The 28000-nt window shown below is 41.3% G+C and overlaps 1 protein-coding gene across 2 annotated transcripts; it reads right to left on the bottom strand.

Annotated features, from left to right (window-relative positions):
• Positions 1 to 50: 50 nt before the first annotated feature.
• On the bottom strand, positions 51 to 28000 carry osbpl6 (oxysterol binding protein-like 6). 2 transcript variants are annotated; one of them, XM_086090486.1, is made up of 23 exons: positions 27697 to 28000; positions 20882 to 21077; positions 18399 to 18521; positions 18020 to 18073; positions 16146 to 16259; positions 15894 to 16064; positions 14219 to 14354; positions 13991 to 14094; positions 13566 to 13658; positions 13204 to 13372; positions 11466 to 11596; positions 9370 to 9477; positions 8943 to 9074; positions 8341 to 8428; positions 6256 to 6509; positions 5823 to 5960; positions 4869 to 4932; positions 4661 to 4739; positions 4161 to 4305; positions 3943 to 4087; positions 2662 to 2788; positions 2457 to 2579; positions 51 to 1238 (listed from the first exon to the last, which is right to left on the bottom strand). In XM_086090486.1, the coding sequence occupies exons 2-23, from the start codon at positions 21017 to 21019 to the stop codon at positions 1127 to 1129; spliced, it is 2748 nt and encodes a 915-aa protein (XP_085946612.1). In that variant the 5' UTR covers positions 21020 to 21077; positions 27697 to 28000; the 3' UTR covers positions 51 to 1126. The 2 variants fall into 2 exon arrangements, with proteins under 2 accessions (XP_085946612.1, XP_085946613.1); XM_086090487.1 differs by lacking the exon at positions 13566 to 13658.

Below are 28000 nucleotides of genomic sequence, written 5' to 3' on the forward strand. Positions count from 1 at the left end.
AAGGGCCAAACTTGGTTTTTAAAATGGACAGATGGGCCAGGTCATTAAAATGTGTATGTAAAGTATTTTATTTTAGTAATAAAATAATTCATCCTCATTTCCCAACAGCATTATTTACAAGTAATTAAGTTATAATCTAACCAACTATTCAATCCAATAAAATATTTACCCACTTATTTATTTGGTTTTACAGGATGAAAATGGCAATCATCATTCACCACTAATATTTTCAACAACAAAAAAAGACAATATATTTTAATAATTTTTAGCGGAAAATAATGGCAATATTATTATCTACAATCAATAAATTAATAAATTATTGAATGACTAAAAAAAAGACTGAATACATTTTAGTTAACTGAGTTTGAAAAAAAAATGCTAAATTAATATCTCTAATCTGTCAATAAATTAACCAAACTTAAAACATTTTTACTTTATATAAAAAAAAATAAAAAAAAGTCAACTGCAGCTAACATCACAGGGGTCTTCATAATGCTTAAATGCTCAGCAGGCCACAATTTGCCCACCCCTGGTTTAGAGGATCTCCCTGCAATATAGTAAAGTAAGCTTATTACTATATATGGACGGAGCGGCTTCCATGCAGATGCTTAACATGACACAGCAGGGCAGAGAGTGTGCGTGTGGCTACAAGCTGAAAATAACGAGACATTGAACCGTTGACCAATATCTGTTATGGTACGTGTGCGCTCAGCTGCGTGGTTCGACGACTTGTTCCCCATCACAAACCGTATTAAAAGGCCAAAATAAATCAAATCTGCCCAGATATTTTTTAGAAAAATATCTTATTTTTCTACAACATTAACGATGTATTAAATATGGCCGGATGCCAGTGAAAGCACTCTTAAGCATGCACGTGGTCGTAGCTAAGTATGGGCGTCCGCGTTTTAAGGCCGACTCGGGAGTCGTTAGAATAGCTTGTACCTTCGCAAGCGCAATGAAGGTGACCCTCCTCCAGAGGTTTCCTCCAATGGGGGCGCGCCGCAGAGCCCCCCCGGCAGGGCTGGCTCACGTCCAAGTTCGTGTTTTTGTGTTTCTCCTCACATCTCAACGTGCGCAGTCAGACGCCGAATGCGAAGAGCGGGTGCGAGGGGCCGTCCCCCGTGTGCTACCACAAGCTCACTGTAGGTTCCATGTTGATGAAGCCGGGGTTTTTGCGCAGCTCCCAGTACAAGTTGTTGGAGACCCATCGTTCCCTGTGATTGGCGTCAACCGTTTTCCTGCAACAACAAAAAGACTGCAGTTGAGTACCGGGAAATTCGATGGTGAGCAAAAGAATATGCGCGAAGGACAAGGAAGTGGATTTGAGAGCGGTATGCAGTAGTGATAGACCGATACTGATACTGATTATTAGTAGTCACGGAGACCGATAACGGATATTTCAAGCCAATATTCATTTGCAGTAAAAGTACAAAATACATATTTAAAAAAATATATATTTTACTTATAAATAATTGACAGCTTTGTTTAAAAAATTATAACAAAAATTGCAGGGAGCTTCCCGGGTCATCAGCATGCGTTAAGTTAAATTAAAAACCAAGTAAATAAATAGTTCCCTAAAGTTTTCTACTGTAAATAAAAAAATTCAAAATCTCAACATTTTTTTTAAACAAAAGATGTAGAGAGTTTCCAGTGTCATCATAATTTTTATACAGTGGGAAATTAAATAAATCCATAAATGAAAAGTTCCCCGTATCTCACTGGGCGACAAATGCATGCGAATGTAGCTATTTTGGGGTTTTCGTCAGGGTTTGCAAAAGGTTTCAAAAGATCTTTGCAGACAGTGAATTCATTGTCTGAATATGTTTGAAAATTCTTTGCAACAAGTAAAAACTGTGAACATCTACAAAATCCTCATGAAAACCCTACATTTGCTAGGTTCGCAAGTATTCACTGCTAAGTGAGATACCAGCTTTATCGGCTTTCAGATTTGTAAAAAGGCAGATGCCGATATTTTTCAAAAAACGATTATTGGCCTGGCCGATAATTAGTCTATCGCTAGTATGCAGAATAAAAAAGTGAAGGGAGTAAGTTGGAAGAAATTTTGGCATGATGATGATGAATGATTTAATGCAGATTTGGTTTAAAAAGGTGAAAATTGCAAAATTCTTGAACAGTAATAAACACAATTTTGATGATAGTTGAGAATGTGTCACTAAGCTGCGTCTTTGTCGAAGCCGCATGGGGGGAAAGTGGTGGCTTTTGGTCGTGTTTCTCGTTTTGTTTTGGACTTCTTTCCTCCTCGTATTGCCAAGGACAGTCGATTCCACTTTGCCATTAACTTCCACGTCATCGTGACGCACGTGATCGAGCCTCGAATACGCCGCAGTCGGAAAGGGACTAAATTGTTATGCAAACGAACGTGACGATGAATGAGAATGAACAGGCGAGGTTTCGTAAGATACCCTGAAAGAGTCTCCCGGTAGTTATTGTCTTACTTGAAGAAGCAGGGCTCCTGCCTGACATTATTTTCTTCATTCCACTTCCTCCTGGTCCTCTGCAGGTCTTCGATTCGCTGCTTCTCGGAGGCGGCCATCTCCAAGTTTCCCTCTTCTAGGTGCCTGGTGTGAGGCAGAGTGGTGCACGTTTGCTAAAAGTTGCAATCAGCTATGTGGCATTTGTGTTTGTCGGCGGTCGTGTGACCTTTGATCGGGCCTGAACCGTGCGTCCGTTCGCGGCAGGACGTCTTTCAGCTCGGGACAAAGCTCGTTGAGTTCAGTGGCAAACCTGGTGAAGCCGTAGTACAGTTCGTAGTCTGTGGGCATGGAGCCTAGCCAGAAAAAAAGATCAACATCAGATGGACAGTGGGACGAGGACGGAGCCCTGCCACGAGTTGTACTGTACATGCTTATAGACAAGATGGTGGCAAAAAATGTGTTTATGGCACAAAGTAGTACTTTTATTCCGAGAGATATGCATTTTTTAGGCCATAAAAAATACTGATTATCGATTATTTAAAATATATATATTTAATAAATAAAATTATCCCCCCAGGTTATTGTATAGATGAATGTGTCAATAATAAAACCATTCTTACTTGTTTACAACTGCTGTAACGCATTAACATTTTTTTTTTTACACTGTATATTTTTATCTTGTGTTATTTTCACAAGTCTTGGGATTTACTGGGCTTACTTGGGACCTCGCGGATTGTATTTTGTGCCATCTCAAGGCAAAACAAAAAGTTGTTTGCATCCTTGAATTTTGAGAAAAGAAAGTCTGAATCCTTGAAATGTTAACTTTAAATATAATTTTAAAGGACAATGACAAAATAAAACAATAAGAAAGTAAAATAAAAGTAGAATAAATTAAAAATAATAGCAACTAAAAAAAACTGTAAGAACAAATACTGACTGTCCCCGTGCAATTTGGCCTCTTGAGGGCCAAATTGCCAAATTAAAGTGAGCACAGAAGAAAGTTGCGATTGATTTCTATTAAAATAACTTGTTTTTCACATATTTGGAAGAATTTGTGCCTTTGTGTAGCGTTATCTTACCTGTGGGTATGTGTTCCCACAGCATTTGTGTGTGAATATTCGTTATTTGAAGGAAAAACACTCCCGAAGTCGATGCTAACTTCCGGTTAGCATTTGAATGGGACCCTCCCTTCGCTTTTAGCATTAACGCTAGGCTAGCGACGTTTTAAAAACAAAGCATGTCTTGTATTCGTGTGTTTAGTTTTACAGTTAACTCCAACTGAAGTGTCATTAAGCAGCTTAAAGGACGCTTAGGGACAGCAGAATAGCATACGTTAAACACTAGCTAGTTGCTAATGCTACGCAAACAAAATGGTGCATTCAGGGTACTTTCACAGCGTCGGAAAATTCCCTTTTTCTTCCATAACGTTTTAACGAGCACAAAAGGTGAGCGGTGGGTTTTCTGTATCCCCGTTGTCAACATCTGAAGTGACGATCCAGCTGCCTACCTGGCCTCCAGATGCATTTGGCAGAAGGCGGGACGCCACAATAAAGCCCCTCGTGCCATTTTCCAAAAAGCCTGTGGATCACTTTCCCTTCTTGGTCCATCACAAATCCTTGGATCTCGTTCACGTTAGAACTCCAGTAGTTCCCCTAAAAGAAGAACGGTCCGCGATCACCACATGCGGTCCACGCGCGTCCGAGCCGCAATCCAACCTCCGGTGACCTTGATGAAGGTGAGTTTGCAGAGGCAGGCGCTGCTTTTTGTGTTGCGGATGGTGATCTCGCCATAGTGCTCGATCCACCGCCGGCCGCTGAGGATGTTGTGGACGCACGTGGTGACTTTGTTCCATTCGTAGTGATCGCCAAACCTGAGCACACGCGGGGGAACACGTCAACAACAAACATCTGCAGGCGGAAAGGAAGCAAAATGGAAGACGACGATCGTTGCGAGAAAGTTTTTTTGCGCGTCCTGTTTGGTGCGGCAAGAACACGCGGAAATGGAAGGCGTTTGATCGAGTTGTGTATTTAGTTCAATAGCTCCACATTTTCACTGCTCATGCATTAATTATCTTCAGAGGTAAAAATAGTTGCGCCGCGAGGGTTTTATTACTTCCACAACAGTGCATGAGATATTTGCAGTGTTTGACCACATGCCATTTTTGTGTCCCGTTTACAAGTGAAAATTTCATTCTCAAATAGTGAGAATGTGGTTACGGAGGTTACCTGGGAATCATGAGACTCACTGTCCCGACTGGCAAAATCTCCATTGATTTCCCCCAGAATTTGTTTTTCCATCTCACATCTGTGGGAAGAAAAATGGCAAAACTAACGACAACAACAACAACAACAACAACAACTATTATCTAAATCCACTTTACTTCCATTATTGCATCCATCCAGAATCCCTCACGAATCAAGAGGTGCGGCTTACCTTGCCAGAAGGTGAAGTTCTTGGACTCGCAGTGGCAGGCAGAGATGGGAGGATGGTGGCTCACCTAGAGTGAATAATGCAATTATAGACTCATTTGTTGTCTTGTAGAAAACAGGCACCAAAAAAAATGATGGTATACCATATCACAGGTGGTTTGCATATGGATGAAGCTTTGCGAAAGCGATCTATTTGATGTTATTGGAATTATAATCAATCTTGTTTGACTAAATATTCATATTTCACATTAAATTTTAAGTATGTCACCTGATGTCAAATTTTATCATCTCTCCTCATTTAAATGAATGGAAATGTCATTAAGCCTTTCCAGCTAAAAAAAAATTTTTTTTTGTAATATTGTTCTTTATAAAAAATATTGAGTTAATATAAAAATATTAAGTTAATATAAAAATATTAACTCACTGTAAAAAAACTAAACAGCTTGTGTGAGCATCAATTCGTTCGTCGTGGCTTCTTCTGGTGTGTGCGACCTGGCCACAAGGGGGCAGTATAACAATCATGCCGTCACTAAACATTTGTTTCACAGCTGCTGTTAGTGAATCGGTAATCTGCAGTAATATAAATTGTGGTGTCTCACCGTTTGTCTTTAAATAGTCGTTCCATTAAGCATTGCAACGTTGTCATGTAGATGCTACTTTGTTAGCTTGTCTATGGTGTTTTCCATTACGTGCGAGCATTATGCTACTGGGCTTTAATGCAAAGTTGTGTGGTTGATTTAAATAGTCACAATAACATTGTCGTTGATGTTTCGTTTCACAGTACACTTTAATTGGGAGAGAATGGAAGGATACTCTACAAAATTCGTTTTAAGGATTTTTTGCACGCATGTCACAGCCCAAAATTGGCCCCAACAAGCGTTCATAAATCGGGTTGCTTGTATCTCAAGGCACCGCTGTTCGTAACGTCATAATAAACTTCGCGTGAGCGCGACTGTACCTGTTCTGAGAAAAAACAGAATCCCTTGTCTTCTCTTATACATTCGTACGTCTCTCCGAGGAGCGGGTTGAATGGCTTGCTTCCTGCTCGGTAGTACGTGGACGAGTAGCCCGAGACGGCGAAGGCGGCAACCAAAACCTGCCGCAAGTTGAAAACAACACCGCCGTTAACATCAACCTGAAGGGACCAACATTCTTTATAAATAAGATATGAAGCATCGGAGCATCCCGTCGCCTAGCAGGGGGCAACGGTGGTACGGCGGCTCGCACCGTCGACCCACGGGTTCAAACCCGGCTCTGGATGTGGGTAATGGTTATTGAGATATGGCCTTACAATAAAGTCAAGTTTTTTTGACTACTAAATTTGAAAGTGTGTCTTTATAATGATACTTTAAGAATGTTTTTTTCCCCCGGTGTTATTTTGAGCGGCCTACCATGCGTTCGAAGGGATCCTCCGTCTCGGCAGCCTTGTCCAGCAGCTCGCTGTACTCCAGCTCTTCACACATGCGCTGCAGCGTGTTGAGAGGCTCGTTGAGCTCCACCGGCATGGACACTTTGGACAGGTCCTTGCCGATGTTGTTTCGCAAGATGTTCCACAGGTTGATGTTGCCGGTGTCGGGACTGCGCGCCGGCAGGCAGATGCGCCGCCCGTTACGGAAGGCGCAGCCGGCAAAGTCTCCGTTGGCCACTGAGAAGAGAAAACACTCCGTAAGGTTTTTTTTATTTTTTTTATGTGGTACGTACTGGCTAGGATGATCTAAGACCGGAAGTCTATTGTGAAGAATAATTTGAAAAAAAAAAATGTATACACATATAAGACATTTCAACAAAGTTAGGAGTTGGAATTTGTATTTTTCCAAATTTTCCCCTTTTAATGAAAATGAATATCGGCTCCAAATATCGGTTATCGGCCTCTTTGACTACTCATAATTGGTATCGGCCCTGAAAAAAACATAATTGGTCTATCTCTGAGTATGCGGCATCAGAAAACAACGTTTCATGGTCTGATCCAGATAGCATTTACATTTAACTCGTTCACTGCCATTGACGGCTATAGACGTCAAAAATTCATTTGAACTATTTCTATAAGTTAAAAAAAAAACAAATCCACTTTTGTGAACAAGAGTATGAAAACCTATCTTTTTTTTTATTGTACATTTAGAACAGATATAGAATTTGTGATTAGTCGTGAGTTAACTAATGAAATCATGCGATTAATTACAATTAAAAATGTTAATCGTCTGTCGCCCCTAATTTTTAATAATCTTTTTTTTAATGAATTTATGGCAGTGAATGAGTTAACATGAAAAATCGTTTGTTCAGATGCAGAAGTGAATCTCGGTATATTATGGTTGGAGCTTCTCGGCATTGTCGTCGTGGTTACTGAGGTCAGGCACACCTGAATTAATCAGCTTGTCCACTCATGAGACAGGAAATGAAGGAGTGCTATTGAGTGCAGGAAGTAGTGGATTTGTGCAAAGAGCCCGTTGGCCTTCTGGAAAGTCTTTTCTTGTGTTTAAAGAACACTTTTTAACTCCTTCACTGCCGTTGACTCTCATAAATTCATTTGAACTTTTTCTATTAGTTTAATATTTTTTCCACTTTTGTTAACAAGAGTATGAAAACCTAGAATTATTATTTTTTGTACATTTAGAACAGATATAAAATGTGTGATTAATCGTGAGTTAACTAGTAAAATCACGCGATTAATTATGAAAGAAAAAATTTATTCACCTGACACCCCTAATTTCTAATATATATTTTTTTATAAATAAATAAATAATTGTAATTATTTTTTTCAAATGTTCAATTTTTTTTTTTTTTAAGAAAAGATTATTAAATATGAGGGCCGTCAGGCGATTACCATTTTTAATCGTAATTAATTGCATGACTAGTTAACTCACAATTAATCACAAATACTCTTGTTAACAAAAGTGGGGAAAATGTTCAACTCATAGAAATAGTTCAAATTAATTTTTGACGTCTATAGCCGTCAATGGCAGTGAATGATAATTGAACGACTTAAATGACATTATTATCATTATTATCACTATGCACCTGTCTGCGAGTGTCAAAATCTCACATCATATGAAGATTTCAGTTTTGTTGTACTGCAGATTTTTGGCTCGGCTCGCTCATCAGCATTGCCGAGTGTTGTTTTGTTGACTTTAAAGCCTACCTCTGCCTCGCTCTACTTGACCTTGAAATCAAAGCTAGATTTGTTTCCTAGATGACACTAACCGAGGAGTTCCCTTTGATGAGAGACTGTATAACTAAAGAGGTGTGGGATGTGACGGGGGAGGAAGGAGGGGAGATCCCGTCCCTCCCCGCACAGGCGGCTCATAAAGCCTAAGAAAAGATCTTGGCACGGAGCAGCCGAGTCAAGTCAGTGGCTTCAACCACAATGATAAATGCGCCTTGCCAGCGCCCGAGGAGCCTCCATTTGCATTCTATTTCTGACACAAAACTGGAAAATGCTTCATCGAAGCTAGCGACGGTTCAGAATGATTTGGACCTACTTTGTCTGGAGACGTTGTCGGTCACGCTGGCGTTGTCCTCGGAGATGTTATCGCTCACGTCACTGACGTATGACTCATCGTCTGAGCCCTGTTAAGGAGAACAGGTACGGGGAGGGGGGAGGGGGGGGGTGTAGAATAGTCAGACTCAAACTGTAGGCAGGTTTGGCTGCTTCCACGCGGTAGAGGCACTGCAGCACGTTTTTCATGCCAGCACATCTGTATTAGCCCGCGTGGCGGTCTCCTGATGCTTCGGGTCTGTCTTCATGCCACGGCGTGACAAATGTCCTCCGGGAGCGATCCTTCACATGGCTCAATGCATGCCTGGAGAGCAACTCTCTCTTTTTTACGGCCCCTCAAGAGGCTACGGCGAGTTAGCAGGCAGAGAGAGGATGCTTTCAAGCTTTGTTCTAATGAAATATAAAACGAAATGAAAGCCCAAATGGAAGCTAAACGAGGTGCGAGGCATCCGCCCCAATTAACAAGAGCCCTTCCAAGTGCCTGACTACGATTGAGTTACCGCTAAATGGGCTATTTTAACCTCGCAGGCCGCTCTCATTAATTGCTAACTGACCCAGGGCCGACATCACGGCCCTCCAATTTACCTCGTTCTCCGACGAGCTGGCCGATAGCAGCACTTCCTGGGCGTCGAAGAACTCGGAGACGGACTCCGACATGGAGAGTCGGCTCTCGTTAGAGGCCTGCTGAGTCAGCGGGATCCCCATCTGCTCGACAACCTGCGTTAATTAGACACGTATGACAAGCGCGTGACATTGGGGTTGTTGTTTTTTTGGGCAAGCTTCCATTTATTCCTAATTAGTCATTCTCTCATAACATTTACGCCAGCGTCCGCATTGAATAACGATCCCTTCAAACGGAACCGGGCCTCGACTGAAGAAACCATCAGTCTGTAAGGCCATCGATCAATAAGGCAGGAAACCAATAACACAACCACCGAGCATTCCTGTTGTTTTATCAATATGGGGGCTTTAAATTAGCACCGTCGGTGCCATAATGAACACAGTCACGTACCTCATCAGGGGTGGAAATGATATTCACGCTGACGACTTGCTGTGACAGGACGGACTCTGAGTGGATGCGGCTCAGTCGGGTTCGGAGTTCTGCGTTTTGGGACACGGCCTTGGGCAAAAAGGAAATGACCAAAACGGCAAATTAAGCCCAAAGTATAATTGTTATTGGCATACAGTTGTGCTTAGAGGTGTACATACTAGGGGTGGGAATCTTTGAATGTCTCACGATTCGATTCCGATTTTTGGGCCTGCGATTCGAGTCAGAATCGATTTTCGATTAAGAACGATTTATGATTCAAAATGATTTGATTGACAATGATTTATGCTTCAATCTATAGATGTGCAAGGAATCGTAATGATCTCCTCCAGTCTGACTCGCTAATGCTAATTAGCGCGCTACTCGCGGCACTTTTATCACTCAAAAGAACGGCTCCACGCTGCAAAAAAACAACTTTTATTGGAATAATTGGATCGTGACTGTTTCCTTCTACTCTCTAATGTGGCTACAACATAACAGTGTATCAGACCGCATGGAACCACACTGCCCCTAAGTGGCCAAATTGAGTTCAACATGAACAGCGCTCCCAATAAAGGCACACACAGACAAAGGCAAGATAGTATAAAATAATTTCAATAAAATCAATTTTGGGGCATTTAAAAACGATTCTGAATCGTGCTAAATGAGAATCGCGATTTTTAAGAGAATCGATTTTTTGGGCACACCCCTAGTACATACCCTGGAAGAACTTGTGAAATATTGGCTTTTTTATTTTATTATAATAATGGCTGACAACGCGGGAAAGTTATTGTTGTTACAAGATAGATGGATACTGAGCCATGGCAAAAATCTAAAGAACCACCAAAGGACCTGTGAGAAAGGAAAGGTTATTGGTTCTTAGATTTCCGTTTCAACCGCCTTGAAGATTGTTCATGAAAAATGAAAGAAAACCACAATAAGGAGACACTTGAAAAAAAAAGAAAAAAAAGGGCTGCACAGTTGAGTCGCAAGAAAAAACCCATTCATTCTCTCGCCATTGCCACAAAAGAGCGTACTTATGTTTTCTTTGTAGAATCTGACCAATTCTGCTCGGTTATACTAATTTATGAGCACTACATTTACTACATCTCTACCAGCGGTGCATAAAACCTCTGAGGCCCAATCAAAAGGAAATTACATTACAGTGATTACCGTTTTGATTCGCCAGCGTATGTTATTGTTATAAATCAGCCTTCGCCGGCCAATTTATGTTGAGCTGCCAGAGTGCGACGGCAAACATTTCACAGCTTCAAATGCAAACAGAGAAGCATATTGATTTGTGACCATTCAAGTTTTACTATATATATATTTTTATTTTTTTTTGTTTTCTAGAGAAAGCTCAGTATTGTTCATTCTGTAATCTTCATTGCTCTCTCTCTCTTTTTTTCTCTTTTTCTTTCTTTTTGGATGTGCGTGAGTATGTGAGTGTGTACTCATTAGTTCACCTAAAACCTATTAAAAATCCCATACCGTTCACCTCAACCGAATACTTGAGAATGCAGCTCGAATCGTGGAGTTTGTCAGGAGACCCGAGGAAGGATCAAAGAAAAAGAAAGACATCACCTACTACCCACCGGGTTACCAACCAGAATCTTTCACCAACCCCAGAAACATCTAAACTCCAAACAAATTAAGTTTTGCCACATAGACTATCATTAGGCAGACTATCATTTTCTACACAACGTTGTCACATGAGCTTTTTCACTATGAAGAGAGCAGAAGCAAGCAAACGAGGGAGCAGTCCAATTACAGTAAAAAGTCACCGGGGCAGAAAAGACAGCCCGAGGAGCAACGTTAATGAAGTCCACGGCACATTTCTTTTCCTCATCAATTCTTTGAAGATAAGATGATTGGACCTTAATGATCCCGCACATCGTTTATGCTGTGAGCGCGGTGACTTTTTCCGGAATATTGTACAACATTTCAGAAAATTGTAGAGTCGGTATAGTTGTAGTTTGTATGTAGTCAGCACTTTTTTCCCGCTGATTTCTTGGTAACCAGTGGCATAATAGCCAGCAGAAGTATCTGACAGAGGGTAAGGTGGAGGACAGGCTCGTTACCTGTGACAGGGACTTCCTGAGGGAGTTGATCTGGGCTGATTGGTCGGACTGGTCCTGGTCGGACAGAATCTGCTTGATCTTTTCTTTCTCTATGGCTACTGTGTTGAAGGCCGACTTGAGCAGAGTGTGGACTGCGCACAGACAGAATGACGCAAAAAATGACAATCATTAATCATGCAGCATGATTTTTTTAATTTTTTATTTTTTTAAATCATTTTATTTATTTTTTTTTTAAATTATAATTTTTTATTTTTTTTTTTTATATGTTTTTATGTTTTTATTTATTTTTAGCGTCAGCTGCTCAAGCTCGGTGCGTAAATGCAATGCACCATTCTTAAAACATATGACATAAGAGTAAGAATGAGAACTAATATAATGTTCGAAATGTTTGAAACGCAAATCTCCGAGACATTTTAGTAGCGCGCGGGTGCGACGGGATGTAAAATTGCCTTGTGAGCGGGCAGAAGGGACGACGGGGAGGGACGACCACATTATATAACGGAGCAATGCCTCCGAGCCCGTGCTGGCAGTCAACTGCAGCCGCACGGCATCGCACATGTGACATGCCTCATTTTCCAAACGCTTGCCTAAAGAAGAACACACGCATGCTTTTTTAAGCCACCCCGCGCATATGAGACATGTGCAAATATTGTTTTGTGTGGTAAATAAGGTCGAATTTGATGTATTTGATTGGGACGCTCCGTTGAGCTTCACGTTGCATGTAGGTCGTGCTTTCTCACTTTTTTTTATTTTTTATCATTTAACTGCAAAATATATGAACTTGCCGACAGGGCGGACATTTTTAGTTGATGTTTTGTTTTTCATTCACTGCCATTGACGGCTATAGACGTAAAAAATTCATTTGAACTATATCTACTTTTGTTAATAAGAGTATATAAAAACCAAGATTTTTTTTTTTATTGTATTAGAACAGATATCAAAGCTGTGATTAATCGTGAGTTAACTAGTAAAGTCATGCGATTAACTACGATTAAAAATTGTAGTCGCCTGACGCCCCGAATTTATTTATTGGAATAACTTGATCGTGACTTTTTCCTTCTACTCTCTAATGTGGCTACAACTTAACAGTGTATGAGACCGCGTGGAACCACACTGCCCCTCAGTGGCCAAACCGGGTACAACATGAACAGCGGCCCCAAACAAAGGCACACACAGACAAAGGCAAGTTAATTTAAATAAAATCGATTTTGGGGCATTTAAAATCGATCCCAAATCGTACTAAATGAGAATCGATTTTTTGGGGGTACACCCCTAATTAATTGCCCACACTTGTTAGTAGAGTGTGTGCGTGACATGCTAAAATCATGCACTTCCAGTGAAATGAAGAAAACACATTTTAGTAGACTTCTCATTGTGCTGGTATACTTGCAAATGTTTGGCCATTTAAAACATGACCTAAGCTTTTCACGATTCCGTTCCATTTTTATGATGACTAAATGAGGCTATTTATAGCGATATTGACTCAGTCATACTGTTCAGCATAATCTTTTATCCTTGTTGCCAAGGTGACCGTGCATTAACCTACTCTAAGATGGATGAGTTTGGCCCAGGCATTCATTACCTTGAGTTTTGGCCATGCCATTTTTAGACTGTATAAACTTATTTTGATCAAGACTTAACTTAAGTCGGCTTCATCCACACCGTGACAAAATCCTTTCAAATCATAAACCCTGAGGCGCGTTCACTCTTTTCAGTCGTTTTTTGTTTGCATGCTTACCTTTTTGGGCAATGGTGCAGAATTCCTCCTGCAGTTTAATGTAGTCACTCGTACACTCGACGCTGTCTGTCAGCCGGGAGGCGGGCGCTTGAAAGTCTCCCATCTCGGCGCAAAGGTTCGGGTTGGACGAGTGGAGGCGGACGGGCGACATGCTGGACGACAGCGGGACCTAAAGAGAGATGATGCGGGGGTTAATCAACCGTGAAGCCGAATGCATATTATGAGAGGAATTCAGTCAAAATGCGTTTATAAAGCGTGTGTTGAGAGGGTGCGGGTAAAGTGCTTGAAAGCAAAGGTTTTTTTTTTTTTTTTCAAAATAAGAGCAAATAAGAGCAAAAAAGACAACAACCAAAAAAAGGTACCTGAAGCTGGAATTTAGCATCTTTGCCGACACTTTTTGTCCTCCATCTTCTGTTCATGCGCTTTTCTTTCTTTGACAATTCTACACAAGCGTTCTATGTGGCAAATACGGATCACAGCATGCGATAGGGTGGTTAATACGACAACAGTCGCGCGGGAGCGAGCCGGCATAAATGAACTGTTGTGACGTTAGAAATCAAGACAGCATTCCAACAAATGAGTCGCAAACAAAATGGCGCTTAAGCAGTTGATGGTGTGGAAAAACATGATTGGATCCTGAATCACCCGAAGAGGCTTCTTAGCTCCTCAATGCATATTTCGTGTTGTTTGTCAGGTAAAAACAAAGACCAGCTACTATACAGTGTATCCCCCCCCCAAAAAAAAAAAGTCACACAAGACTCCTAAGTCGTATTTGTGTTTGTCCAACCTGCATATCTGCAAAGTTGGGTGCCGACTGAGTCCTTTGTAGAATCTCCAGACTCTGCAAGAGGCCACTCAGCTCAGTCAGGTTGGACTGGCATCGCGCGAGATCTGAAATGATTTCATGATTTGAAAGATGCTGATTAAGTCATCGGGGATAAACAGCTGGACACACGTTACGAAGAGAGTTCCGTCTCGAACGGGGGGGGGGGGGGGGGGGGACGCCAGAACGCACCTTCCGCGCATCTGTCCATCTCCTCGGATTCCCGCAGCCACGCCGCCACTTTGCTCTGACCGTTGCTGTAGGAGACGGGCAAGCTGCTGTTGGTGGGGACCGGCGATTGCCATGGCAACCCGCTGGGTTTAGTGTGCTTTGAAGGAGATTATAAATAGGAATATAAAATAACCCCGAAATAGAAAGTAACATTTCTCTGACTAAACGAAGCTCATCCTCTTAACTTCAACATGGCTGCCAAAACCCTAAGATGGTGCCAAAGGTGGAGTTTTTTTTTTTTAACGCTTCACAAATACAGAACCACGAAGGGTCAGACAGAACAAAAAAAAAAAAAAACATCCTATTCCATTAGTAATTGTTTAGTTTCGAAACGAGGTGCAACTGGAAGAAAAACTTGCAGACTAATTGAGCAATGTTTGAAGGGATGGGAAATATGTCATTATGGAAGGCAGCAGGAAGTCATGGAGTTCTTACGCTTCAAGAGCTTCTTTTTGCTTGATTGCAATTATGGGATGTTATGCTTTAGACCAGGGTCTCCAAGCTATGGCCCGCCGGTCCATTTTTAACTCATTCACTGCCATTGACGGCTATAGACGTCAAAAATTAATTCAAACTATTTCTATTAGTTTAATTTTTTTTTCCACTTTTGTTAACAAGAGTATGAAAACCTAGAATTATTTTTGTACATTTATAGCAGATATAAAATGTGTGATTAATCTTAAGTTAACTAGTGAAGTCATGTGATTAATGACAATTAAAAAAAATAATCGCCTGATGCCCCCAATTTAAAAAATAAAAATAAAACATTATTAAAAAATTAGGGGGGTCAGACGATTACAATTTTGAATCGTAAATAATCGCATGACTTCAATAGTTAACTCACGATTAATCACAAATTGTTTATCTGTTCTAAATGTACAATCTTTTTTTTTCTAGGTTTTCGTACTCTTGTTAACAAAAGTGGAAAAGAATTTGAAACTAATAGAAATAGTTTGAATTAATTTTTGACGTCTATAGCTGTCAATGGCAGTGAATGAGTTCAGCGGCCCGTGGGATATACTAAAAATGACATTTGGCACAAAAAAAAAAAAATTATTTACTGTAGAGCATTTCTAAATATCCCAAAGAAGCAAATTCACTTACAAATTACATAAATGTAACGTAACTGCAGATTGCTCCTGTTTTGGTCAAGAATGTGGAATTCAGCTGATATAAAGAAATCTGTTACGGTAGAAGTTTAAAAACAAACAATCACTAATACGTAAACAATACGCAATTTTGACCTACTTGATAAAAAAATAAATAATACAACAAAAACAAAAACAAAGTGACCCTTGCATCCTTCGATTTTTCTCTATGCGGAGGAAAAAGTTTGGACACCCCCGCTTTAGACAGTCTAGTCTAACATGCTGGCACCTTCGCTGGAAATACTCTCCAGTGTCGACTGCTTTCATTGATAACGGAAGTGGGACACAAAGTGTCTGGACTCCAGACAGAAAAACGATTCCTTCATCCTAATGCTCAGATTCATTTTGCCTGTCGAGTAGCCATTACGGCAATAGACACTCATTCGACCACGCGTACGCCGCCATTAGTCGGTGAACTGATCACTGTGCAGAGACCACAATGACCTTTTAACTTTCTGCCTACAGTTTGCGTCACAAGCGACGCATACCTTGCCGTCATGTCCGACACTCGAAGCAGCTTGCGGGGACTCTGCGGCCGCAGACGAAGGGAACATCCGCATGGAGGCGTCCCGCGGAGATCGGACGATCTCGTTCTGCCGGTAAAGGCGGTGATGTCGCAGCTTGGACACCCAGGCGTCGAAGATGTCTTGGGATTTGACCTAAGAAGTGAAACGAACGTTCATCTGGTCTCGGGCGGGTATTGTCAATACCGAGATGACGATATTGACGGTTGGCGGTACCTTGAGGTGATAGATATGCTCCTCCGTGTCCAGGTCGATACGACGAGCCTTCTTTTTGATGGACATCACAGAGAGGCCGACGTCGATGCTGCCGTGCAGTTTGCCTTTCTGGATCTGAGACACATGTTGATTAAGGTTAACAAGTTCATTTTGTGCCTTACTTTATTCCTTTCTTACTGGGCAACACAATTTGTATTGAGTTGGGTCTGACAGATGTTTTAGAATCCAAAACCGATCTCAGGTTTTCTCTTATCACGTCAAGATTTTGAGTTACAGCAGGTTTTTTTTTAACCCTCCTGTTATGTTGTGTGTCAAAATGATTCACTTTCAAGTTAAAGAACATGTGAGTTTTTCACAGCTTTCAAAACTATTTGCATATGCCGGGTAAAATTAACCCAACAAAGTAGGGGTGTTAGAAAAAATCGATTCGGCAATATATCGCGATATTACACCCCGCAATTCTCGAATCGATTCGATATGCGGCCGAATCGATTTTTAAACATCAAATTTTTTTTATGGGAACATTCAACAAAACGTCTTACTTAGGGTTAGGATTCACACATTAAGCATGGAAGAATGTTATACTAATGGAGCATTAAGCCGTAATATTTTATTTCAGACTGCAACCTGTTTGTTAAATGCAGTGGCTCAGTTATAAGCCTGAATTTTCAGATAAATAAATACATCATACAAATCTTACAGTTTACATGTACAAGTTTACTGATTTGTATTTTCTAAATTTGAGTTACCCCCCAAAAATCGCAATAATCGATTTGTATCGGGATTAATCGGAATCGAATCGTGACCTATGAATCGTGATACGAATCGAATCGCCAGGTACTAGGCAATTCACACCCTTACAACGACGTTTTGTTTTGTTTTTACTATGAGACTTCACATCAACAGACTAAGAAATTGATGTATGTGCAACGAAAATAGTTTTCTAATAAGCTATAAAAAAATGTTTATTGGGTTGTTTTAGAATATTACGCATTCAGGGCCAAATTGACCCATTTTAAAGTGAAAAAGTATAAATATTAGTATGAAACATCTCATCAGTTAAATATACAAATTAATATATATATATATATTTTTTTACTGATACTTCTCACCAATTAAAATGGTTCATTTTGACATATTTTCAATCAAAATGGTTACTTACATTTATGTGAATGCTTTTGGAACATCGAAAATAGCCAGGGTAAAATTAAAAAGTACATGTTAGTCGTTTTTGCAATATTTCATCAACAGACAAAATGGTTCATCATCATGCGCTATAATTCATTATCAGGGTGCTTTGGGAACATCAATAAAGCCAGGGTCAAACTGACCCAATTCAAAGTTAAAGAACTACAAATAGTAGTACTTCATGGTGACATTTGTTAAAAATATATATTGTGATTTTTTAAATTTATTTTTTACATTTTAAACCCCTGGGTCTAACTGACCCGGGAACATTATTGCTATTCCTGAGAAACCAGGTGGAAAATTGTAAATATAAAAATATGAATAAATATAATTTTTTTTAGTTTTAATCTGCATAAAAAATCTAACTCAACAGAATTTCCCAATGTTATCTGTATGCTATAAAATAAAATAAAAGTCTGATACATCACGCTACCTCTCAACACATCAAAACGGTTTTGTTTTCTACACTTCAGTAGTTTTTAATACTACAAAAAAAAACACTTTTACATTTATAGTCTTCATGACTGATTCATCGCTACAGTTTACTAGTACGCGTCCGTTTTGGTTTCTGTAACATACAAAGTTAAAACCAATCAAACTCTTGCTGCAAACATTCCAGCTGAATCATCGTTGCCAGGCGGTCCAGCTTGTGCCCCGGAGGGGGGGTTTGAGTCAGGGTTACTTACATCAATGGGGGACTTGGAGTACTTCAGGATACCGTTGTCCAAAACAAAAAATCGCTGCAGAGGAAAACAACAACCCTGTGTTAGTTAATAAAAAAAAAACAATGGGGCAAAACCTGACTGTAGCTCCCTAGTGAGCAATCCTGTGTTTGTAGCTCGCTTCAATTGAAATGTGTTGCTTTCAAAATGGTGCAATGTGTGCTGGTGTGATGTCTAGGGACTTATTTGGCCTTGTATAAAAAGAAACTAACAGCTGAATGGGTAGTGAAGAGCAACCTCTGTGTGAAGCAGCAATTATTCCAACTGCAGACTTTCCACCAGCGAGCGGCTTGAAACCGTTTTTTTTCTAAGAACAAAAATCCGCCAATGAGGGGGGGCGCACCTTGTGCCAGCCTTTCAGAGGCCATTTCCGCTTCTTCAGCATAAACCCTTCGTGTTTATCTGGCCTCTGGACGTTGCTCTGACCGATTTTCAGCCCCTCGATGATTTCCCAGCTGTCTGCCTCCTGAAGTACAACAAAACGATGCAGTGTCAGAGCTGATCTGCTCGTTCCATCCGGAAGGAGACGAGACGAGAGAGACATACATGTTAGGCAAAACAGGAGGACGCTCAAGCCCGCGGTCTAATGGAGGAAACCCTTCATTCGTCTCTCTTGCGTAATGTTTGTGCCCCCCCGCCCCCCCTTCCTCCCATCACATCCCTCATGCGCTCTGAGTATTTCCCCTCCATTAGCTTCCTCCCAACTATGCTCTTCTTGACTTTAGTGGGTCTGTAAATCAAAGCCGCGTCTCTAGAGCAAAGACAATGCAAGGTCAGGCGGGGACAGGTACGACCCCGCCGGCCAGAGACGAGGTTCGGAAAATCTGACTGTGACTATTTGCTGGATGTGACCTTCGGCGTGTATATCTGAGGACGCCTGCTTGACTACAGCTTGTTTAATCAAAAGACCATCTGATCAGATCAGTTTGATAATGAGGTCGCGTGTCTCATGCGAACGCCCTCGCGTCGGTGGCCTTGAGCTATTGGGGACGCACAACTTAATTAGCAAAAAAAAAAAAAAAGTACATCAAGATTCAAGGTGAAGTAGTCATGAGTGGTCTTAGCACAACTTTTATCTCTTATTCTTTTGAAATGTATCTTTTGTGACGCAATTTTTCTGGTTGGAAGTCCAGGAAAGAACCCCCCCCCCCCCCCCCCCTCCCCGGACGTGGGCGGGATGATTAAAGGTCATGCGATGGATGCACGAGTGGGCATACCAAAGAGGTCTGCTCTGTGGCTTTGCGGTCACAATACGGGTTTAGACTGCTTCCAAATCAGGCAAGGAAGTCGCTCCCTTCTTTTGCTTTACTGTCCGCGCTAAGAGCGCTCCTGCTCTTTGAACCCTCGCCGCGTAAATGTACGACGCCGATTTGATTTCCCGCACCCCCTGCTTTGCGTTTATTGATCTCGCTGCAGAATAACTTAAACCTGAATGAGCAAGAGAAGAGCGTGTAAATAGATTGGTCCCCTCCCCCCCTTTCTTTCACTTGGCCACAAGTGGAAGAGCAAGAGCGAAACCAAATGCAGGAACTTCCAGCATTTTGGTACAAATCCGTCTTTTCATTCACAATTTGCAAAAAGAGCATTGTACCAATTTTTACGCCCTTGCAATGAACCTAACTATGACAGCGACGCCCACCGAGCAAGGACGAGCGCTCCTTCTGGACATGTTAGGCTGAGTAAGCACTATAAATATCAGGGCAACGTCCCACTCCCGATGAGTTTCTCGTGCACACTTCGACGCAATTCAGCATGCAAGGGCGATACGGGAGCCAAAACATCCTGTTAAACGAACGGCGTGCAACACTTTTGTTGGAATTGTCAGCGCGTCCTTTAAGGAGTATAATGCAGCCTTTGTGCATGTCAAATCGGCACAAAAGAAAGTAGTAACTCGTCATGGAATTGAAAACGAAAAAGTCGAGCGGCTCTCATCGAGCCAACTCCCTTTCCCCCCTTGCTCCTACCCAGCATGCCACAGTCTGCCACATGACCGCAAGAGCACCAAGCCTGCACCGGTCCCTCATAAAATATTCAGAACCTGGTGCCGATGGGAAAGTGGTGATGTCATAGCTTCCGCTTTCATTCTGATTTCTGCAGGGGCAAATGGGAGTTATGGACATTGAGGAGAGTCGACCCGATTTTAAGTTTAGATACATGCTCCTTGAAAGTCTATGAAGTAACGTGGTGTGCCTCAAGGTTCAATTTGAGGTCCTTTATTGTTTCATTGGTATGCTCTTGTAAAGTTCTGAGGGGAACTTTCACCGGGTCTTTTATCTTTAATGCTCGCTGTACTAATAATAACAAGCAGGAGACTACATATTCTCAGTTGAACTATTTACTGGATGCCAGAAAGATGGAGTACACAGATGTGGAGCCTTTTCTGCTGGATGTGGAAGTCGGACATTATCTGTTCAAAATGGTTTCTACAATCTTCTCTTATACTGCCTTGGCCGCCCACCCATTACGGCCTAGCTTAGCCTAGCCTAGCCCATGTGAAAATGATGGTCTTAACTGGTTTCAACCAGAAAAGTGTGCCAGAGTGTAGACGGATAGGAACGCTCCAAGCCAGGACGGCCTCGCTCAAGTCACCTATCTCACCATTAAGAGGCCTAATCTAACACTCCATCTTGGCGACGTCATTAGTAGGGACGGAGTGAATTTCCACAGCTACGCTGACAACACGCAGTTCTACGTCTCCAATCTCTCCTGGTGCCAGTCCAGATTCTGTTTGGAGAAACTTTGCCTTTGATAGCGAACATTATTTTTTGGTGGTCACTGCCGTCTGTAGCTACTTGCAAGCTTGTCTGCGTTTTAACGATACCGTACCTGCCGGCTGTCGCGCTGGGACGAGGAAGAGGACGACGCGCTCTTGTGCACCGGTGTGGAGGTCTTGTTGACCATCACGGAGCTCCTCTCCTCGGAGCTCATGGCGCGGCCGTGGGCGCCTCGCTGCGAGTGGGACATCGTAGAAGGCAGTAGTAGGCTTTGCAGATTAGCTGGTTGCTTGTTGATTGGTCGCCATCTGAAAGACAAGAGTCAGGAAGTTCGTACTATTAGTGTCCTGTAAAAAAAAATACCCAATTGTTTTCATCACTGGTGCTATTTTTTTTTTTTTAATCACCCTGGTCAATATTGTCCATTTGTTTGTTAGACTATTTCCTTTCATTGATGTCCTAATGACTCAATTTATGCATCATGTGCCATCTGCCTACCAAGTTTGGTAGAAATCAGTTTTGTACTTTTTCCTGTTAACTGCGCTTGTCTCTATTTAATGTTTATATGGATGGATGGATTGACGGATGGAAACATCAATGGCCGAGCGCAAGTACCCGCCATCCAAATCCTGCCGCCCCAATTTTTTTTTGCGGAACCGCCCCATCGCTATTAAGAGCAAACGGATTGATGGATTTTCTCTGGGCTAATGTGCTTGGCATAAAGTCAAAGATTATCTTGAGACACATCACGAGTCTCTGACCACCACAGACGCCATCAGATGATCAATTGGTGTCAATCTCCTGGTTAATCAGATCACTATTCTAAATCTGTATTTGTATAAAGACGGATACAAAAAAAAAGGGCAAATCAGAACTAGAGATAATCTGGGTTTCATTTAGTGTTTTACTGTCCATGTTGTAGTTAGTGGATGTAAATATTTATTTATTTTATTATTTATTTATTATATTTATTTTTTTTAGGTGGGAAACACCCCCGTTGGCTTTGACGTGAAACATTGGTTATTAGCGTGTCCGATTTTTAATCAACATAATGGAAGTAGATTTATCTGTAATTTATTTTAATCATGGAAATATAATAAGTAAGTAGTCACACTGTAAGAAAATGATCAGCATTGATTTGTGATGCTTCGATAATCAGTAATCAAATTGAATCGTGAAGTGTATGTACCGGTAGATTACGATTTCCCAGTTGCTACTTAACTGTGAAAAGATGATTAGGCGTGTCTGCTTGAAGTCACTTCGATTGGATTTCCCCTTTTGTGAGTGTAAAATTAATGAGTGTAAAAACCATTTGGGGGGCGGGGGGGGTTGATTTGGATTGTATAGTTGGATAAAATCAGAGTAATGCAATCTAATCCCATAGAGCTTTAGCAAATTTAAATGTCTGTCATTTGCTGAAAACAAGCTATCACAGCCCCACTGTATGGTACGAAACAAATAAGTACCGTATCCAAACAGCCGGCGTTTTTTTAACGCTGTGATGTTCTGTCGAGCTCCGGGGAAACTCCAGTCCACTGAGCAGCTCGGCACACCTCAGCATTACGCATTCAACTGTGCGCTACGCTCACACACGATAATGTATTATTCAAGTCCTTTAACATTGTCACTCTTCTCTTCTCCATCTTAAGCCAACTAAGATCCCCAGCTAGGACAAGATAAGATAGCGTTCTAAATCTTGCCGCAGAGTGGTGTGTGGTGCTAAGCCTATTTAATAGAACCGCATAATAGGCAGAAGTGAGAGGTTTAGCAGGTTAAATAGACTGGTTAACTTTTGATGACCTGTGAGTTTGAACTGTTTTGTTCGTAATTCAGATAACCGCACTGCAAACAGACAGGGGGGGGGGATCATCACGGGAAACCGTTTTGAAGACGTGAACGACATTAACTCATTCACTGCCATTGACGGCTATAGACGTCAAAAATTCATTTGAACTATTTGTATTAGTTTCACATTTTTTCTACTTTTGTTAACAAGAGTATGAAAACCTATATATTTTTTTATTGTATTATTAGAACAGATATAAAATGTGTCATTAATCGTGAGTTAACTATTGCGAAACACATCTGTGGCAGTTATTAAACAGCATTATTTTGTTAGTATTTTTAACTTATTCACTGCCATTGACGGCAATAGACGTCAAAAATCCATTTGAACTATTTCTATTAGTTTCACATTTTTTCCACTTTTGTTAACAAGAGTGTGAAAACCTTGATTTTTTTATTGTACATTTAGAACAGATTAATTACAATTTTAAAAAATAATTGCCAGAGGCCCCTCGTTTTTAATAATCTTTTTTTTTTTTTTTTTTTTTAATTAGGGGCATCAGGCGATAATTGACTTCAATAGTTAACTCACGATTAATCACACATTTTATATCTGTTCTAAATGTACAATAAAAAAATCTAGGTTTTTATACTCTTGTTAACTAAAGTGGAAAAAATGTGAAATGAATTTTTGACGTCTATAGCCGTCAATGGCAGTGAATGAGTTAAGATGGTTGCGACAAACAGAGCTGCGGATGCCGGAAGAATCCTTCCAGGATCATATGAAGACATCGAAGGGAAGTCTGGGCAGGTGCGTTAAGACAAAAGGGGGATTGCTTTGCCGGGGAAAGCTTGTAGTTTGTCGATTGCATTTGAATTGAAGTGAAGACGTTTTTTTTGGTAATGTTTCGGTTCAGAACGCGTTCTCGGGGCCGTATGATGGAGTCCTCTCTGGCCGGGCAGCCAGGCCGTTCCCGTATGAAGATAGTTGCCATGTGAGGGACTCTGGGCTCAGGACTTGATTAGTCATGAGCTTAATCTTCTAAATCCAGTCACCGTGATTACGGCTCTCTGTGAGCGCAGGGACAAAGCAAGCGTCACCACATAGACGCAGCCACAACAGTATCTACGCACAGGTGACCAGGAATTTATAATTACAGTAAGCAATACTTAGCTAATCTACAATCAAATTTCAAAACATCACGAGGCTAAGAGATGCCTTAACTGACGTTAGGAAAGTCAACAGTGTAGAAAGTATAAGAGCAACATGCTACACTTGGTTGAATCACTTTCACACTATTAGTATTGCACAACGGGTCAACTACCAAATTTAAATAACTTATTATTAACATTTGAGCCTGTGCATGATGTGGAGGGGAAATGTGTCATGTAGGTTGGAAATGTGCCAACACCCACAGCCTTATTTCCCCTTGACTGTTTTTTTTTTTTCAGTTAGCTGTCCATAAAATGTGGACATAAGCAAGAAAAGCTTGTGCTTGTTCAACACAGTGGGTATTGCACATTCTACCAAACATTTGGGATTTTTAATTACTAACTTCAATCAGAAAACTTTCTGAGAAAAAAAAAAAAAAGAAACCTTTTAAGCTAGCAAGTGTAGAATGCTAACAATAGATTACAGAAATGTAATGGCTATTATGTAGGTCATGATCAAGGTCAAGATCATGTTAGCGACAAGCCGTCGGAACCGAGTTCGGAGCTGCGCCGTGCCGCTAGCTCAAGCCAAGTCGGCCGCAGTTTGCCGAGACGAGGCTTGTTGAGCAGTTTTGTATTTGTGTTTACTCGCTTCGTTTTATTGTTAACGCGCAGCGGTGATATGGCAACCATATTCCGACGAGTTCACATCCGCCAAACTCTTCCTCGCCTCTTATTTCTGTTTCGTCTCATATCTGCGTTTTACATAGTGTCCCCTAGTGTTTAGACTGAGGTACCACGTAACTGAAATGCCTTACAGGCTATATCGAAGTGAAACATGGGAGACTAGAAAAACATGGATGTCACAAAATAGTTACTCTAAAAATAGCAACATGGAATTTTTTTAAGAGCACTTTCAACGCTATATATATATATATATATATATATATATATTTTTTTTTTTTTTTTTAAGGCAATTTTCAAAATTATTGGTGCATTGTGGTTGGGTTGATGTGGCCATTCCCCCCAAAAATATAATATTTTGTAATTTTGAGGAACAGTTTTCTCTTTGGTTTGTGCTTTTCCACACTTATTTGTTGCTTGGTGAGCATTGTGTGGACCCGTGGACTGTTTTTGTCTGTGTCATTCGCTGGAGGGGAGTGCACTTGTTGTTTTTGCACCTTCACGCCGTGATTGTTGCGAATGAGAGCGGAGAATGTCAGCGCTTTTTGTGACTGTCGCCGCTTGACTACGATGGCACGGCCCGCGGGGCGCTTTTGCTTTACAACTTTAATAAGCAGCATTTTTGCAGTCTGTCTGTTTTTAGTTGGGTTGTTTTTGTTTTTTTTAATCACAATACCATGTTGTGATTTGTGGGGCCATATAAAACAAAACGTAAAGAAACATTTTGACTTGGCTTCCCCTTGAATGCAAAATGGCAGTGAACGACAGGATTTGCTATCGGGCTATTGTGGCGGCCGTGGCTCAGGGTGTCGAGACGGTCGTTCAGTAACCAGAAGGTCGACTGTTCAATCCCCGCTCTTCCCCCCCATGTGTCGTTGTGTCCTTGGGCAAGGCACTTCGCACACATTGCCTCCAGTGCTACTCGCACTGGTGCATGGAAGATGCGAATGTTTGGTGGTGGTCAGAGGGGCCGTAGGCGCACACTGGCAGCCACACTTCCGTCAGCCTGTGGCTACTTAAGTAGCTTACCGCCACCACTGTATGCATGAATAATGTTTCCATTCCATTGTAAAGCGTCTTTGAGTGTCTCGAAAAGTGCTATATGAATCCGATGCATGACTATTATTTATCCATTAACAAGTATTCCAAACGTTATCAATTGCGTTCATTAAGGTGGAAAACAGCAGCAGGTTCAGTCAGCAGAATAACGACAATCTGCTCTCCTGAATAATCTTTGAACAAGATAAATCCCTGCGGGTCTTCTGCTGGAAAATATGCTATGACCTTTGTGGTGGCTGTTGAAAAGTCAAAATTCTCCCTCAGGGGAGTATCACAGAATCCGGATAGTGCGAGTAGCATCGATTAAGAACGATTTTTGCTTCAGACTGATTTGATTGACAATGATTTTTGCTTCAATTTATAGATGTTTAAGGAATCGTAATGATCTACTCCAGTCTGACTCGCTAATGCTAACTAGTGCGCTATTCGCAGCACTTTTATCACTCAAAAGAATGTCTCCACGCAGCAAAAAAAAACAACTTTTATTGGAATAACTTGATCGTGACTTTTTCCTTCTACTCTCTAATGTGGCTACAACTTAACAGTTGCATCAGACCGCGTGGAACCACACTGCCCCTAAGTGGCCAAATCGGGTACAACATGAACAGCGCTCCCAATAAAGGCACACACAAAAAAGGGACGACGGTATAAAATCATTTAAATAAAATCGATTTTGGGACATTTAAAATCGATTCTGAATCGTACTAAATGAGAATCGATTTTTTTGTCTTTCTGATTATATTGCCACCACACTGAAACACATCCGCAATATCACTGTAAAGACAAGCACTCTCCTTAAAAACCCACCCATGCCAATCTCCCTTCCCTGTTACATTGTTCAAGTGGACCGACACAAAAACAAGACTTCATCTACGAGGACTGAATCCACAACTTTAGTAGTAAATGATGCACAAGGATCACCAGAGTAGCCAGCCAGTAGGCGTCACGCGACATCAGGAGGCAGAGAGGGGGAGTCACGTCACGTTCAAGAGAGGCTCATCTTTTTTCCTAACAACAGTAACTGGACAGAGCCAGTTTATCCTGGGCTGCATTCATTACATCATCTAGGTAGAGCTTTTTTTACTCTGCAATGCTTTTTTGGCAACTTGTCTTACTGGAAAACAGACTGTGAATAAGAAGCTTAGTCTCCAACACAATGGAAGAAATGTACATTGACGACACCACATCGCGTCTTTTAGGCAGTGAATTGACAAGCTGAGGCAAAAGATAAAGACCACATTACCGATGAGTCATAGTACTGTTCTAAAAACAGTCAGGTTCTTCTTTTTTTTTTCAAAGATAGATCAAAAGCAAATGTGGAATAGGACTCATTAAGAGCACTTTTTGAGAAAACAAGGATGTGATTCTGTTATGAATATGCAAATAAATGGGAATTTCTCCATTCTATCATTTTCAGCCAACAAGGGAAAACAATATGCATGAGAAGAGATCAAGACATTTTCGACTTGAAAAGAAATTCAACTGCATATGGTCACAAGAGAGCGTGCTGCGAGAAAAAAAAACCACAACTCCCAAATAGTTTCCATTTATCACTGCTTCTCATTAATTCATGTGATTTGATGCCATTTTAAACAACTGCAAAGTCACTGGCCGACCTTGGCCAGCAAAAACTGGCAGATAATGTGGAGCAATTCCATAAAGTGACAGAAGTTGGATAACTTTCTCTATGGGCAAGCCGCCAACCTCCCCAACATGGATGGAATATTAAGAATACAGATTGTGCTTTATGGATAAAACGTCCAAAAAAATCACACACGCAAAGATGGTTTAGACCTGCTGCTTAGTTTTGATTTATAAAAAACAAAACAAAAGAGTAGGTTACATCATTGATATCATGCAGAGTCGTCTGTCTGGATACTTAATTGCTCCTCAATGGCATCCCTATTTTAAGGGCCCACGAAAAGCAAAAAAAAATGTGAACCAGCAAGTGAGCAGTGTAAGCAAAGCCGTTAAATTTACGACACACTTTGCAGATGCTAGCAAAGTCAGCTAGGTGGTGGTCATGTCTGGCTGGTCGTCAAGTGATTCACTCCGGATGCAAAATACTGTACAAAAAAAGGATGCTCGAGTCTCGCCGGCTGTGAGGATGGACACAAACGCAGCTGCACACTTCGAATCATAGCATTTTCTTGCACATTATATTAGCTACGGTGCTAAAGTGGTCGTGCTGACGGAGAGAGAGAGAGAGAGAGAGAGAGAGAGAGAGAGAACAGCTTATTGCCTTACCACAGATGCGGTGGTGTAATGACCACGTCTTTACAGTTCTTGGCGCAGGAAACAATCGAGCTGCTCTCCCCCCTGCCTGGTAAGCGACGATGGACTCCTCCAAGATTAGCCGTTTTAACGAAAGTCCACCTCCAGTGCGTCAATTTCTCGTAGCAGACATGTTTGGTACGTAGGCCAGAAGACAGAGGGAAGTCGGAAAAAAAAAAGTGCTGTGTTTGCCCGTTTCCTCGTATGCGAGTTGTGATGCTCGGCTCGGCTCGGCTCGGCTCAGCCGCACTCTGCTAGCTCCTCCCTGCAGCAGGAT

This window comes from Leptonotus elevatus, chromosome 12 (genome assembly GCF_054856555.1).
Source record: "Leptonotus elevatus isolate MCC_2025b chromosome 12, RoL_Lele_1.0, whole genome shotgun sequence".
Lineage (NCBI taxonomy): Eukaryota > Metazoa > Chordata > Actinopteri > Syngnathiformes > Syngnathidae > Leptonotus > Leptonotus elevatus.